The sequence below is a fragment of the Equus przewalskii genome, chromosome 1 (assembly GCF_037783145.1).
Source record: "Equus przewalskii isolate Varuska chromosome 1, EquPr2, whole genome shotgun sequence".
Lineage (NCBI taxonomy): Eukaryota > Metazoa > Chordata > Mammalia > Perissodactyla > Equidae > Equus > Equus przewalskii.
Genome location: NC_091831.1, coordinates 59,937,757 through 59,954,303, shown reverse-complemented (window position 1 = coordinate 59,954,303; position 16,547 = coordinate 59,937,757). Strand labels below are relative to the sequence as shown.

General features: G+C 47.2%; 1 protein-coding gene and 1 long non-coding RNA gene across 3 annotated transcripts in view; one reads left to right on the top strand and one right to left on the bottom strand.

Moving 5' to 3' along the window:
- Positions 1-391: 391 nt before the first annotated feature.
- LOC139074495 (uncharacterized) lies at positions 392-9,090 on the bottom strand. Of its 2 annotated transcripts, none has more exons than XR_011524135.1 (3): positions 8,873-9,090; positions 4,934-5,074; positions 392-741 (listed from the first exon to the last, which is right to left on the bottom strand). It is a non-coding gene; the product is annotated as an uncharacterized lncRNA (long non-coding RNA). The 2 variants fall into 2 exon arrangements; XR_011524138.1 differs by lacking the exon at positions 8,873-9,090 and adding an exon at positions 8,763-8,853.
- The window catches only part of PSAP (prosaposin), a 30,187-nt gene continuing 22,164 nt past the window's right edge, over positions 8,525-16,547 (top strand). The window contains exon 1 of the mRNA XM_008517720.2: positions 8,525-8,721. Within this exon, the coding sequence (XP_008515942.1) occupies positions 8,682-8,721 (40 nt within the window). The 5' untranslated portion in view covers positions 8,525-8,681. The remainder of the gene's footprint in view (positions 8,722-16,547) is intronic.

The window sequence follows — 16,547 nt, the reverse complement described above, 5'->3', positions numbered from 1 at the left end:
AGTGTGGTACATTTGGTACAATTAATGAACCCATATTGATACACTACTATTAACTAAAGTCCATAGTTTATGTTAGGGTTCACTCTTTGTGTTGTAGTTTTGCCAAACGCATAATGTCACGTATCGTTCGTCATAGTATCGTACAGAATCATTTCACTGTCCTAAAAGCCCCCTGTGCTCCACCTAGTCATCCCTCCACCCCTCCTTCACCCACTGGCCACCACTGATCTTTTTACTGTTTCTCGAGTTCTGTGTGACAGGCATTTGAAGGGGAAGGCGGCCCTGTTCCTGCGATGCTCCTAGCTCCGGGGAGGCCTAGAGCCCACTCAAAGGCCGGGGGTGGGGGGTCCCCTGAGAACAGTCAAATAACAAAATCAGAACAACTTAGGAATGAGTTCAATGTTCTTTATTCAAGGGAAAACAATGCATGGATTGGGGGAGTACGTGCCTCACACGCAGTGGAGAAAAGGCAGGTGTTCACCCATCTGAACCGCCACCCAGACCACAGCCTCCTGAGGACAGGAAGGCATCTGTGCTATCACATACCCAGTGCCTGGCCCAGGACAGGCCATGAATATGGATTAGTTGAATTCATGGTTGAATGGGCAAATTTGACCTTGAAACAGGCTTGTGCCTCCCAGGGTCATGACAATTCCTTCTGTGGGCACAGCTCTTTCCAGTTGGTTTCATGGAGTGCCACATTCTTGATGAAGTCACTGTGGTCCAAGGGTCTTAGTCCACCTGGTCAAGTGAGAAGTTCAATGTTTTCAGGGCCCAGAGTTGATGAAGCTCATGAACAAACTCACAAGTCTGACATATAAACCAGACCAACAGTCTCTACCCTGAGGAAAAGCCCTGTCACGTGAATGGGATCATCTGCCCACATTCTCCCCCTGCAGTCAGGCTGGCCAGGCAAGCTATAGAGTCTGCTCAGGGCATGTGGAACCTGAACACGGAGAGGTCGTTGTTTGATGGCATCAGGCCCTGATGGCCCCAGAGCATCTCCATAGTTGGCATCTGCCTGTGTTGGGCACTAAGGTGAGTGTCCTAGCCAAGGCACCCCTGGGCAATTCTGGGCATTCTCAACGGAGGTAGTGCAGCATAGACTTCAGCCCCAAACTGTCTTGGGCTTGAACCTTAGTTCTGCCACGATCAGGGATATCCTAGGCAAGTCAGCCTCCTGAGACTCAGTTTCTCTCCCTGTCATTTGGGTATAATCAATCCTTGATTTAAGGATTTGAGATTGTGAACGTATAGTGATCAGTACAGGGCCTGGCGCAAACCAGGCCGTCAGTTAGCACCAGTTGTTGTTCTTATTAGACAATGGCAGTTTGCCTTTGTGATTCTTTCCCTCCCTCCCTAAATTCCAAGTTCCTTACGAAGCTTCACTTTTTAGAGATACGCTAATGTTGTCAATTTGATTATAGCTCAATTCTTGCTTTCCTTTCAGGCTCAGACACTATTCAGTCTCATCTCACCTTTGTTACTGTTCACCCTCCGACCCTGGCCCAGAGCAAGGGCCTGAGGGTGCTCTAGAAGTTGGAGGAAGAAAACGGGTGCCTGAGGTTGGAAGGAGGTGAAATGCAGCCGGACCTTGAAATAGGGGGTAGGCTTGCCTAGGTGCCCAGGCCAGAGAGGTTCAGCTGACAAATCAAGCAGACTGGAACTGTGGGGAGCTGTTTTTGGTCCCAGTTCTGCTATTCACTGGCTGTCTGACCTGTTACGTCACTTCCCCTCTTTGGGTTTACTAAAGTTCTCCTGACATTCACAGATGGAGGGCAGAGGTCTGAGAACCAGTGCAAAATATTGCGTTTGTGCATTTTTTCGGCAGAGTGTTCACAGCTTTCTGCAGATTCTCAAGAGGTTCTGCCTCACAGACTGGCAGACTCTCTCCCAGTGACTCAGCAGTCCCTCGTGGGCTGCGCGGCTCACTGCTGACTCACCCACACGTGCTCTTAGCAGCTCCTGTCCGAGCTTGTCACAGAGCATCTGACTGGCTTGGCCAGCCTCAGTCCACTGTGAGTCCAGCTTTGGGCAGAGCTCTGGGGTCAGGCCACAGCCTGGGGGCCGGCCAGCCTCCAGAATAGACTGGCTGCCTGGGACTGTGCTCATTCCCAGCCCAGAAGGCGGCCAGCCCTCCAGGTTCCAAATGGGACCTGTGAACAAGGAGCCCCGAGGGAGCTGTGGGCCTGGTGGGACACTCTGGCTTCCCCAGAGGGGACGAGATGACATCAGACCTCTTTCAATTCAGTGTCGAGGGACGCTCCAGCATCTCCTAAAGCATAAAAAAGGCTTGCTTCTGGGAGTATCACTTTAACTGGGTTTTGAAGGTTAAATAAAAGTTCACCAGGGAAAGAAGTAGGAGAGAGAATTTGAGGTGGGGAAGAGGGTTATTTATAGGGCACGCAGACGTGGAACAGCATAGCTTACTCAGGCAACCATCGAGGACGTGGGGCAGAGGGGCTGGAAGCATGGGATGGAGGGCACGGCTGGGAGTTTGAAGGAGCAGAGATTGCAGAGCTGGCTTAGGGCCAAGGCCTTGTTTTTTGAAAAGGAGCATCAGAGAAGCAGGACAGCTGAGAGCAAGGATGGTAGAGTGGTGCAGTGTGCTACTGAATCTCCCTCTCGGGACCAAGGAACTGTTAGAAACAAGACAACAGGCCCCAAATGGAGCCACTTATGCTAGGCCCCACATCACCACATCAACACTTAACTTAATTCCAGTTCTGGCTCTCCCAGAAATGGAATTTTAAGCCAGCCAATCAGGAATCGCCTGAAGAGCACTAGTGAGGTCGTCTGCCTGACAGACCCCTGCCGTCCCCTGAAGGAAAGTGACCTTGCCACAACCAATCCACTTTTCTGTCTAGTATAACTTCCTTGTTCCCGCTCCCTTCTGCCTATTAAAGCTTTTCATTTTGTACAGCTCCTTGCAGCTCCTTTGTATCTGCTAGGTGGGATGCTGCTCGATTCATGAATCATCGAATAAAGCCAATAAGATCTTAACATTTTGTTTTTTAATGAAAATCATTTCCTTGCTGCCTGGAGGGTTGCCTGCTGAGAGCCCACAACCGTGCACCTGTCTTAGTTGCTTGGGTTGCCATGACAAAATACCCTAGACCGGGGGCCAGAACAACAGACATTTATTTTCTCACAGTTCTGGAGGCTAGACATCTAAGAGCAAGGTTTCTGCTGAGGGCTCTCCTCCTGGCTTGCTGACAGCTGCCTTCTGGATATGTCCTCACATGGCCTTTCCTCAGTGTGTGCAGGCTGTGGGGGGAGGTGTGCAGGGAGAGAGCCAGCTCTCTGCTGTCTCTTCTTGTAAGGACACTAATCCTTTGGGTCAAGGCCCTACCCTTATGACCTCATTTAATTTTAATTACTTCCTTAGAGGCCCCATCTCCAAAGATAGCCACATTGGGGGTTAAGCTTCAACATATGAATTTTGGAGGAGAATACAAACATTTAGTCCTAAATAGCCCCTCTTCAGGAATTGTCCTCTGCCAGTGGGAGCCCCCGGCCCAAGGCTATGCCCCTCGCCTGGGTAGTAGTATGCTGAGGTGTGAAGGCCATTCCTCTTGCCTCAGTTGAGGACAGTTCTGCAGGGCCATCCCTGCAATGGCTTCCCTGCAGTTCAGTTCCCCTCCTGCCCTCTCTTGCTGCCATCACTGCCTCACAGGTGTGATCCTGAAAGCATGCCCTAATAAACTTCTGTCCACACATCTGGGCCTCAGAGCGTGTTTCCCAGGGAAGCCTACCATTTGACAGATGGCAAATATGTGTCAATCCAAGAGCCCACTTTGATCAGTTGGTAAAAGCAGCTGGAGTGCTGAGTTGAGAAGTCTTCAGAAATCAAGTTCTAGTAGTGATGCCTGCCGCAGGTAAGGAGTGGGTGCGGGGACTTGTGTGCTGGGTATCTGGCATTCCTGCAGAGTGGTGCTGTGTTACTGATGCTAAATGGGGGGAGTTGTAGGAAGGAAGAGCAGACCAACGGTGTCAGAGGCTAAAGGCAATGAGAAGGTGCTGGTGGACTTTCCAAGTAGGAATTGATTATCTACTTTCAAAACGCCATTCTGGGGAGGCTGGCCCCATGGCCGAGTGGTTGTGTTCGCGCTCTCCACTTTGGTGGCCTAGGATTTCGCTGGTTCAGATCCTGGGCACAGACACAGCATCGCTTGTTGAGCCATGCTGAGGTGGCGTCCCACATAGCTCAATTAGAAGGACCTACAACTAGAATATACAACTATGTACTGGGGGGCTTTGGGGAGAAGAAGAAAAAAATAAAATAAAAAATAAGACTGGCAACAGATGTTAACTCAGGTGCCAATCTTTAAAAAAAAAAAAAAGAAAGAAAGAAAAGCCATTCATTGGAACGTTGGGCTGAGTCGGATTTAGTTTGGAGGGAGACTAGTAGATATGGTGAGTGTAGGTGACTGTTTCAAGGAGTGTGGCAGTGAAGGGAACATAAGAGAAAGCACAGTAGCTGAACTGAAAGTCAGGGGTGAGAAAAAATTTCTTTTAGAATGAGAGTGCCTTGGGTATATTTATAGTCTGGGAGAGAAGAGCTGGTAGCAAGGGGGGAGGTCAAAGATATAAAAAAGTGGATGGAGCAAAGTGCTAGAGGGATGGTATTAAAAATATTTAATAACTGGCAAGGCATGGGCAATGAACAAAGAGAATGGGCAGAATATCAGCTCTGTCCTAGAGATCACAGGAGCGGATCAGCAAAAGCAAAGGAGAGCTTAGCAGCTAAAGTTTAGCATCACAAAGAGAAGAAAAGGCATTTCCTCCTCAGAGACAGAAGAGAAGAGGGAAAATAGGAAATGAGCATGAAGAAGATAAAGATAAGGTAGGGGCTTGAATATTGTTGAGAAGATCTGGAATGTAACAAAAACTCAAGATAGTGAAAGCTTAAACAAGACTTGGGTATGTTTACCTATATAAAGTCTGGCGGTGGACAATATAGAGCAGATATAATCATCAGTGATCCAGGCTTTTGGTGCTTTGTCATCCTTAACAAGGCTTCTACCTCATGGTCCAGGATGAATGCTTGAGCTCCTGCCATTATGTCTGCAATCTAGGCAGCATGAAGAAGAAAGGAGTTTGTAGCTAGGGCTGACATTTAGCTGGTACAAATCAGTAGAGTTGTTCAGTAGTAAAATTATTGAAATACTTCTGTACCTGCTGGTAAATAACTGCTGACTCCCTGATCCCCCTACTTACCCATCCCGGCGGACCACCCACCCCTCCAAGACAACAACCTGGCTCAGTTGGGATCTTCCAGGACATTCCCCCAACACTATGGCCAGTGTCCTGGAAGCATCAGTTGTTAAATATTTACACTCGATGTGTCTTTTCCTGTTAGGAGCAGTACTTAGAAGTCACAATATGGGCACTGTTTCTTTTACCTCATTGGCCAGAATTAAGTCTTGTGGCTGCAAGTGAAGCTGGGAAATGTAGTCTATTCTGAGTGGCCACGTACTCAGACAGAAATAGGGGGTTTGATTACTATCAAGATCAAGGAAAAAGAGCTGAAGGATCTTAGGAGACAATAGCAGACTTCACCACATGGGAGGGCTAAACAGGTGCTGAGTAGCACAGAGGGCTTTGTGAGCCTAGCTAGGGTGGTTTATTTCTCCAGTAGCCCAGGGCAGGTGGGGATAGAAAAGAAGAAATCAGAGGCTGGGAATTGGCAGGCGAGTGACTGCAGTTTGATGGGGAAAGGGATCCTTGGGAGGGGCTGAAATTTACTGGAGTGGTTGCCTGAGGCATCCAGACTAGGCAGAAAGGCAAATGCAGGCAGGAGAGGCTGAAGGCTGGAGGTCTTGATGAGGGGGATGCTGGAGGGAGAGGAGCCTGAGCTTCACTGGGGATGGGGAGGGAAGATACCCTTCCAGGGAAGGATGAGGTTCCAGGGTGGCTGTTTGGGGAGCCAGAGTGGAGCTTTGGGGCCAAGAGGGTGGGCTGGCCTTCACAGTGGATGCCTCTGTTATATTAGCTGTCCTGGCCAAGAACTCTTTCAGGTGTAGAAACAGTAACAGGTGGAGGACCTGTGTGGCCAAAAGGGGAATTATTAAAAGAATCCAACAGGTGGGGGTTTTAAGAGATCTCAGTCACTAGAAGTGGGGTCTCATGAGGAACTGGGACCCAGAACTGGAAAGCCACAGGAATCCTGCCAGGATCTCCAGGGTGGCCCATATTTCTGAGGAAAAATATCTTTTCAGTTCCCTGAAAACTTGTGCTCACAGTAGGGAGGAAATGAAGGGGATTTCCTTTTCTCCTTCAAGTTTTCCTCAAATCTTTCCTTTGAAAAGTATAAAGTAACACGTGGACATTGTAATGAGTGAAATAACGCAAAGACGAGTTAACCCAAAGTCAGCAGACTCTCTCCTCACCTCAGTTCTCTGTTCTTCTCCTCACTAAAAGTCTCACCTCTTCTGAAAGGGTCAGGGCCCCAGTGCATGCCGGACTGGAGGATCCTGAAGCTCCCTCACCAGCTCCATGGACCCCTCTGGGAAGTCAGTGGCAGGGCTTGAACCAGAAGATGGGGCTTTAGGCCTTGCTCTGTCCTCATTTCTTGGAACCCACTTCCCTTACAGGCCTGTTGCACATGAGTACTTGCTGCTTCCACGTCTTGCTTTAAAGCTGCTTTGACTACCATTGTTTTGTCCACGCTGGTTTCCTTAGTTAGCCCATCATTGTTCAGCATTTGGGATCTTTCCAGTTTCCATTATTATAAAGGGCCCTTCTGTGAACACTTTGGATAAAATACTTCTTAGCTCCAGATTATTTCCCCTGGGCATACATAGTTAGGACTGGGTATTACAGCGTCAAAAGGGTCCGAATAGCTTCACAGCTCTTATTGCCCACACACAGATGGTTAGGAAGCTATTTTAAGAAGATTTAAGCATCTACTGGCTTGGTAACAAATTATAATAATCCACTTACTGTTTTTATATTCTTTATTAAAATTCTGTCCTTACAGGGAAGGAGGTGGATGAAGGAACATGTTACTGTTGTGTTCCAGGTGTGCAAATGAAAGGCAGCAAAAGTTGGTCTCAAAAACACTGACATATTCCTTTAGTTATGAAGGAGCGGGGTATTAAAAAAGAGTCATGGCTGGTTCCAGCTCTGTCATTAAGCAGCCGAGAGCTCAATAACTCCATTGGCATGAGAGCATATGATCTGAAGGTCTCTAAGCTTCCTTTTGGCTTGCAGTATTGAAACCTGCATGGAACATGGGATGCTTGGAGCTGAGGGACGGAACTGTGTCCTAGAGCCCCACTTCCCTTGTGTTTATCCAGCTGTTGGGGTGGTCTGCCCCATGCTTGTACCTGCACTTAGGAAGCCTGAGGATGGGGCAGCCATGCAGTCTCCATCTGGCCACTGAGGCCAACCCGAGAGACGTCCAGCTTAGACCAAATCTTGTCCTGGTTTTACTTAGCCCTTTTACCTCGCCCACTCTGATGCACACTTCCCCATGCGGCTGCCCAGGGGGAAGTAAGACCACAGTGTGGGGGTGGGGGTGGACAAGGGAGCCAAAGGCTCTGAGACCTCTATCTGTGGGCTGTTGCGGGAGGATTACAGATCGTCTGAGGTGGATGGAACCCTGAGTTTGCCCCTCATGGGTCAGGTGTGACCTTGGATAAATGTCTGTCTTTTTTCAGGCCTTAGTTTCCCCTTTGGTATAGTGACAGAATGGGACTAAATGACCTTTAAGGGCCTGCTCTGATAGGGAGAGATTTCCTTCCTTTCCTTCCGCTGGGCTGGTAGGTACTTGTCCCTGGGCGGGGCAGGGGTGGAGTCATCTCTCTGTTCACAATCAGACGGGGTCAGCCACAGGTAAAGGTCAAGTGCTTTTGTGTGGGCTACCTGGGCCTTTCTTATTCTGGAATAAGATGAGGATTGAGGGCTGGAAGGGTGGGGCTACTTCCCTCTGCAAGCGGGGTCTCAAATTCGGGCTTCACTTCTGATTCCCTTCTCCAATGGCTGAGCCACTTCCTGTTCTCCCCCATCTTACTCCTCAAGCCCTGTCCTCCACTCCGTCCAACTCCACGGACAAACCATTGTAGGACCTTGGCTGGGATTGTCCTTAATGCTGAAAAATCTGTCTGTGGGTCATGGGGAGCAGTGACTGTGGATATGAAATGTTAAGAGGGAAAATCAGGGCTCTGAAAGAAGTACACACTGACTCTAGCCAGGTAAACGCTATAAACATCATTCAGGAGACCGGGTGGGTTGGGTGTTTGAATTCTGACTGTGAGAACAAGATAAAGTCCTTAACCTTCTTGAGTATGGATTTTCATCTGAAAAACGGTACTACTAATAAAAAATGGTACCTCACAGAAAAAATGTGAGGCTTAAAAGATATTTCATATGTATAATCCCTAACATTGACTTAACCAGCTTTCTTTTCTGACCCTTCCCTTCCACCACACGCTCTCGCCCCTCCCGTCCTCCCAGCCTCCTTCAATCCTCCTGTGATCCTTCTCCTCGGCTCCTCGCCTTCCCTTCGCGCAGGCGCGCTGTGAGGCGCTGAGTCAGGCTGCGGGGAGAACTTGGGTAGGCCTGGAGGGGCGGAACTTGCGCATGCGCAGTGGGGGGCGTCGGGGGCGGGGCAGGTTTTATATCGGAGGACGATCAGCTGACGCCCTGCATTGCAGAGTGCGGAGTCAGGCGGCGCCATGTACACTCTCTTCCTCCTGGCTAGCTTCCTGGGTGCGGGTAAGCCCTGAGACCCCCGGGCTGGGGAAGGGGAGCCCTACCGAACGCGGCGTGCCCATCCATGAGCGGGCTGTACTGGGCCTCGTCCCTCGCTCCCAGTTGGGGTTGGCCAGGGGCGCGCACTGCGCAGGCGCGTGCGCAGCGCCGGTACCTGCTGGGGCGGCGGAGGGGCTGCGGCCGGCGGCTAGGAGACAGGCGGGAAAGAAGGCCCCCGGCCGGCCGCTTAGGGCCTGGGGGCGAGGCGAGGCGGACGGGGCCGGGGAAGTAGCGTGTCTGTCGAGGCTGGAGTTGGTGCCGGCGCGGCTGGGGCCTCCCGGGGCCTTCCCTCAGCCTGCCTTTCCAGCTCTGGGTGTTGCCTGCAGGGTGACCCTTCCTGCGGCCCTATCGTGCTTGGGCTGGGCGCACGTGATCGAAGTGGACTTGAGCCCCATCCAGCGGGACAGGCTTTGGCCCTTGGCCTCCGTTCCCCAGTTTTTAAGAGTATTGAGGTTGCATGAAGCACATACGCATATCATTTATGTTGATGTTTGTCTTTGCATATATATTTACTCTTGATCCTACATCTTGAAGATGATATAGGGTTTTTCCGGTCCCGATGATTTTGCGGTGGAGCCCTTGTTTCACCTGCTTTAAAATGTCTTGCACAGCCGTTGGCCGATTTTAGCGTGGCCTTTATTTTGGGGAAAACGTAAGTACGTGAGAAGTTGTGCACAGAAGTCTTAGACCTGTTTATTGCCCTGAAATACTACTGCTGGTTGTTAAACTCACTGCAGGTTATGAAGGCAGCGCTTGGGAACCAGCTCCGCTGCCTTCCTGGAATTAGAAGGGGCCCTAGTACCCTCCTCATGTCACTGTGGACCCCCCCCACCACCCGCCAGCTCTTGCCTTCACATCTTAACCTCATTTAAATCATCATAGTAAAGAGAAAGGAGTGAGGTTGATACTTATCAAAATTCTATAGTTTGATAGTTATGGAGCCAGATTTTAATATTTACATGGAGAGAATCCCAAGTCTGTTTTCAGATAATATAGCCCGCTGAAGGGAAATAAACCTGATCTTTAGGGCCAACCTCAATTTCTGTTTCTAGTTAACTGTATGTAATTTAGGGGCTAACTCTCATGCAGCCATCCACATTTTAATAAAGAGTAACAAAATAGATGACGGTTCATGGAAAACCAAAGAAATAAGAAGATATGTATAGATGAAACATTTAAAATGTTAGCTTTTGGCACCTCCAAGAGTCGCTTAACCTTAAACCAAGCTCTTAAACTTGTTTTACTTGTAGTCTGTGAAAGGTGAGCTGCTTATAAAGAAGGATTTTTGGTTTTATAGTCACTGAAGAAAATTGATTTCCCACCGGGGTTGATACTGTTTGTTATTCCATGGTCTACATAATTAATGCAGGTCTCTAAATTTTCTGTACTGATGGAGAACAACTTTTTGTTCAGTATCAATCAGTTGTTCATATTGGCAGTGAGTCACTCTCACAAGGCCCTGAAGAATTCTGAATCACTCACATCACCCAAAAGGGACTTAATTAATTGTTTTGGAAATGGAAATTATACCAGAATATTTAGCTAACCAAGAGACCCTCTAACCTGAACTCCTGGGTAAAGGCGGGGGTGTGTTATAATGGCCTTGTTTTAACTTGCTGCCTGGCCTTTAGAGTTATCCCAAGGTCATGAAATTTGTAATAATATTCATAATTGAGTTTGTTAATGAGGGGGCGTAGTGACTGCAGCCATCACCTGCTGCCTGAGAGGCACTTAGAACTTGCTCTTATGGCGTGGCACTACTGTAGCACAGAGTGTCATCCCCAGCCTGGGGAGGCTTTATGTTTTGTGTTTTAATGATGTCCTGCTGGTAGAGATACTTGCTTTTGAGTTGTTTTTGTACTTATCCAGTCGTCCCTCCCTTTTCCCCACCTGATAAAGAAAGGGAAGTGATGGTAAACCGAGGGAATTGGAGAGCATCTAATCTAACCTCTTTGTAAACAATGAAGACGTCAAGGCCCCCAGCAGTGACTCTCCCAAATCGTAGGCCATTTACTGGCGAAGTCAGGATCGGAACCCAGGACTCCTGACAGTGCTTCCTCTGTCCTGTTAACTTTTTACAAACTTACTGGGTTGTAATTTCCATGTAGAAGAAATGCACATTTTAAGTGTACGACCTGATGTACCACAGAGTGAACATACCCACAGTTAGCAGCCCCCAAGGTCAAGGAGTAGAGCCTTAGCAGTGTCCAGAAGCCTCCCTGTTTTTTTTTTTTTTTCAGGAGGTTCATTTTATTTCATGCTTTTTGGTGAGGAAGATTGGCCCTGAGCTAACATTTATTGCCAATCTTCCTCTTTCTTTTCCCTCCTGAAAGCCCCCCAGTACATAGTTATATATCCTAGTTGTAAGTCATTCTAGCTCTTCTATGTGGGATGCCACCACAGTGTGCTTAATGAGTGGTGTGTAGGTCTACACCCAGGATCCGAACCAGTGAACCCCAGGCTGCCGAAGTAGAGTGCGCAAACTTAAGCACTGTACCACTGGGCCAGCCCCAGTGCCTCCCTGTTGACTGCTTTGTCTCACTTGCCCCAAAGGAAACCACTATGTTAGTTTCTAATACCATAGAAATAATAACCTAAGGGCTGTTGTTCAACTTTATATGAATGGAATCCTACAGTAGGACATACTGTTGGGCGATTCCTCCCATGGAAGAGGCAGGTCCAGTGTTACCGAGGGGCTTTGTGTAAAGCGTGTGTTATGCCTGCTTACTGAAGCTTCGGTGCCCACATGACTGCCCCTGGGTAGTGGCTGACCTGCTAAATGGTGTTTGCCCAACACTGAGGCAGGTGGGCTCTCTAGGGATGCTGGATTGTATTATGTATAAATAGATATTTGTTTGATAGCTTCTTATTTTTATGATGATGCAAGACATGAATTTATGGAGTAGGCTGCTGAATATTGACAGAACTCCAGTTCTTACGTGCTAGGAATTTTGGATAAATTTCTTTGTCAGTTTTCAATCAATAATCACTTTTACTTTGAAAATATTAATATAATTCATGAAGGGTTTATTTGTATTAACCAATTAAGGATTTGGTAAGTGCTTTAATTGCATTTGACAAGTCATATCCAGTACCTCCTTTGACGGTTGAAGCATGTTAGATTGAGTGGTCTGGATTTTTTTAGGTCAGGGGAAGGAGAACTTGCTCCTCCATTTTCTTGGAATGTGAAACTGTGTGGAATGGCCACGCTGAGGCTCGGCTCAGTGGGAAGGAGGAGGACAGATAGGGTGTTGCTGGCTGGAGAAGGCACCCAGTAAGGCACAGGAAGCTTTCAAGGCCAAGACTGAGCCACTTGGGCAAGTGTGCACTGCAGCTTTTAGAGGCAGTCTTGTAAAAGTCCTTTAGCAGCTGTGATGGGATGCTTTCCTGCATGTAGGCATTGATACCAGAGGGTCATGTGGCTTCCTGTCTCATTAGGATAAAGCTTGTCCTGCAAGGTCACACGTCATCTGGCTCTTGGCTGCTTCTCAGAGCTCTTCTCCCCCTCCTTCCCATCAGGTCAGGGCTGCTTTCCAGCCCCCTGGCACCTTATTGTTGTTCTGAACATTTGCATTTTGTGTTCCGCCTGTCTGGAACATCTTGCTTCCCAGATAATCCATGTGGTTTCCGCCCTCCATTCAGGTCTCTGCCCAGATGTTGCCTTATCAGAATTCCCCACTGCTCTGTCAGAAGTGGTTTGCTGTCCTGCCCTAGTCTTGCTCTTCCTTTGCCCTTGCCTCATTTTTCTTCCTAGCACTTACACTGCCTGGCATTGTATGGTATATTTATTTATTGTCTTGATCACTTGCTGTATCTGCAGCATGTACAACAGTGCTGGGCACATAGTAGGTGGGTGCTCAGCATTTCTGAATGGTGGTGTGGGGTGTAGCCAAGCAGCCAAATAGGAAGTGCTGGTAAGTTGGTGTGCATGCGACTTATACGTTAATAGTGGCAAGTCTTTATCATGATTAAATAAAGCATTTCTTTAATTTTAAGAAATCGTGTTTAGGAGTTGACAGATCAAGATTGACTTTGGGTTCAAGTGAAGTGTTGACCTTTATAATAGTTTGCCCAGGTTAGAGGGACCCCCAAATCTGTGAGGGTGGTAGGGACATAGGAGCCTAACATAACTTAGATATGCCTGGTGGCTCTGATTTGAGGTAAATCTGGAAAGGGAACCAGCCATAATTTGGGGAAGTTATTTCCCCTCCTTTTGGTTCCGGAAATTGGTTGTTCATAAATGTTTAACCCAGTGGTTCTCAAATTTTCAGTCTCAGGATCCCTGTATGCTCATAATTATGGAGGGACCCCAAAGAGCTCTTGTTTGTGTGGATTGTATCTATTGATATTTACCACATTATAAATTAAGCTCATGAAATTAAAAAAATAATCCTTTAGAAATAATGATAAACCCATTACGTGATAACATAATTTTAATGAAAATAACCGTTTTCCTAAACATAAACATATTTAGTGAGAAGAATGGCTCGTTTTAGGTTTTTGCCATCTTGTGAACACCTGGCTGGGCTCTCAGCCGCTTCTGCGTTCAGTCTGTCACAGCGTCTGCCTCTGGAAGAATTCCAGTGCACACTTGTGAGTGAGGGAGTCAGAGAGGCAGCTAATATCTCTGTATTATTACTGAGAATTTTGGCCTCGTGACCCCCTGAGAGAATCTCTGGGACCCTCAGTGTTCTCTGGACCACACTTTGAGAACCACTGGTGTAGCTGATTTGCAGGAACTGCGGGCATCATAAGGGCTAACACTTAAGAGTTGATTGTGTACCCAACACTGTTCCAGGTGCTTTTGTGTAGTGTTGATTTAATCCTCCCAACAGCCCTCTGAGGTGAGAGCAGTGAAGTCAGAATGCTGGAGCAATGCTGTGGTCTGAATGCTAGATTTTAGCATTTCAAATGAAGGCAGTATTCCTGTTAAGTACTAACTAACGTAGATCAAAAATGACATTTATAGTAGACATACTTACATGTATTTGAAACTTTTTAGTTAATAAGCAATCATGTGGGACAAGTCTAGAACACTGAAGTTCTATATTAGTGGGGTTTGTCTGAGGTCTTTTTTAGCATACGATTGCCTTCTGCCAGTGTGCAGAGACTACCCAGCCAGTTAGCAGGGATGGGGTAGAGTGCGTGCTGGCTTCGGGCTGACGGGATTGACTCCTGTGCAGCACTCTGGGCCAGTCGAGAACCATACAGATGCATCTTTGACCTCTGCCTGCACCCTGGGCACTGATGCCAGGGGCTCACTTCTTCGTGGTCCAGTTGTGGCATAGTCTTATCCTAGGTCATTTAAGTGCATCTCTGTTCATCACCTGATAGGTGATGCTTTGGAAGAAGAGCTTTGCTTGTTTATATTGGACTGGAGTGCTCTTGAATGAACTAGGTAGGAATTTCAAATTTCTCTTCCTGGGATTAATTTTGCCACATTGTATCATTCTTGTACAATCCAAGAAGATCCTTGCCCTTCAGTTTCTCAGTCATCATTGCACAAGGTAATTTTCCTGAGGACTCTATTGCCTTCCCTGTGCAGTTCAATTTCTTGTCCTGGAATGATCTGGCTTGTGAGGAAGGTTACAAAGCAAGGCAGTAGTGGGGGAGGAGAAGCTGGGAAGAAAGAACCTTTGTCTTAAATAACAGAAATAATAGGTTATTGGGGCCAGAGGTGATGGGATGTCAGCCTAGCGAGCTTGAGAGCTTTTTTGCCACGGATTTCTTTTGTGATAAGAGGAATGTTTGGACCTTACTTCCTCCAGATCAAGGCAGGCTGCCTCTGAGCGCACGCTCTTCCAAATGAGTAAATGGGCAGTGTTTTTATTCTGCTTTGCAGAATGTTTTCCAAAAGCAGGATCCTATAAAGAAAAGACAAATGCTCTTTGCCAGAGAAGGTATTTGTGACACCAGCTGTTTCATCGAGTAGTCAGTGTTGAGTGTGTTCATTATCTCCTGCTCTTAAGGGATCTCACTGCATGGATTCTTCTGAGAAATGTCTGAATGCAGGGGACCTGAGATAGATGCTGCCCCTCCTGGGGTTTTCCTCGCTTGGTTTCCTAGCAACCTGCCTGTTGCCATGGTGATACATCTCCCAGGCAGCAGATCCACTGCCTTGTGGAATGTATGCTCTGACTGTCAGCGCTGGGAGGCTCCTTGCATTTTCTGTTATCCTTTTTTTTGGTAACTAGACTGGAACAGTATTTAGCATATGTTACCTAAAATATTTAAAAGGAAAAACAGATGTTGTATGGCTAAAATAATAAGACTGAATGTTTTAACAAATAAAGCATAAGGTACACATTCAAGAAATGGTTGTCCCCTTCATTCTGAGGGTTTTTTTTGAAAATCTTTTTTAATGACATTGTGTACATGGGCTTTCCGATATCCTCTGTGGAGGTAAGCCTTAGTAAAGAGTTGTCATTTGGAGACTGTTCTGGTGAATGAGGCAGATTATTAAGCTGGTATAATAGTAGTTAGGTTTGACTGCAGATGACAGATTCCTAGAATAATAGTGGCTTTTGCTCCTATCTATGACTGTAAGTTCAGGAGCGAGGCAGTCTGGGGCTAAGTATATTGGTTCTACTCTCAGAAGAATTTGGAGCCACAGGCTCTTCTAGCTTGATGTTCTGCATCCTTGAGGTCTAATCCCTTTCCTCATGGTCCCTCTTGGCTGCTAAAGTTCCAGCCATCACACTTGTCTTTGACGGCCTGCTACTAAGGAGATGGGGAAACATAGTTTTTAATCTTGGCAGCCATGTGTGTAGCTAAAAATCTATAGTTCTGTTCCTGTGAAAGGAGTGGAGAATGGATATAGGGAGCAACTTGTGGTCTCTGCCATGTTGTGCAATAGTTGTTCCCTGAAACAGGTTTTAGGTTTAGCTACATTTCCTGATTTTAAAGGTAACATGAGAAGAAGTTAAATTATTCTAAAATATAAAATCAGAATGTGAATCCCACCCCTTGGTCGGCCGCCCCCAAGTCCACCATTAACAGTTAGTCGTACGATTAACCGAGCTTCGTAGGCACGAGGCACTGTCAGTGCTTCCTTACGAATCCTCACAGGGGTCCTGAGGAAGAGGCACCCTGATTTTCCAGATTGTGCAGTAATTGTGGCGTAAGGAATTTGTCCGGGTCTTGGCTGTGGTAGACAGCAGGCCAGGGTTTCGGTCCGCTCTCTCTGCCCCCAGCACTGGGGCAGTAATCGTGTTGCCATACTGCCTCCTCGCCCTTCCGGAAAAGGAGAGGTTTTGAGGGGGCTCTTCTGAAAGGTGGGTTCCAGAAATGTTTGAACAATGGCATCTCTGTTGGGATTGGAGGAAAATCAGCCTCTACCTCCAGTTTCATGAATTACGGAAAGCATGTCACCTGTTAGCACAGGTTATTGGTGTCTTGGTGGGTACCTTGCATTCTTGCTCATGTAGAGCTTCTGCTGCTTTTTTTTTTTAAAGATATTTTCATTTTATTATATTTTTTGAGGTGTACATCATTATATTTCAATTTCTGTGTGGATTACACACAGAGCTTCTTGTTTAGCACCCAGAGGTGTAGTATCAACTCCTGGGCTCCTTACAGTGGCCTGTGTTTCACTGTCCTTGTGACTCCTGAGTTTTGAATTTAGTAACCAACAACTTTTGAGGTTGTTGGGATGCAGCTGTCCAGGTCTCTGAGCTGCCAGTTAATGACCTGATTAAATGTAGAGCACGCAAATACAACAGCCTTGATTCAGTTGTTTGTGGAACACCTGTTCTGGGCAAGACAGTGGATCAGAGAAAGTTGCTACTGTT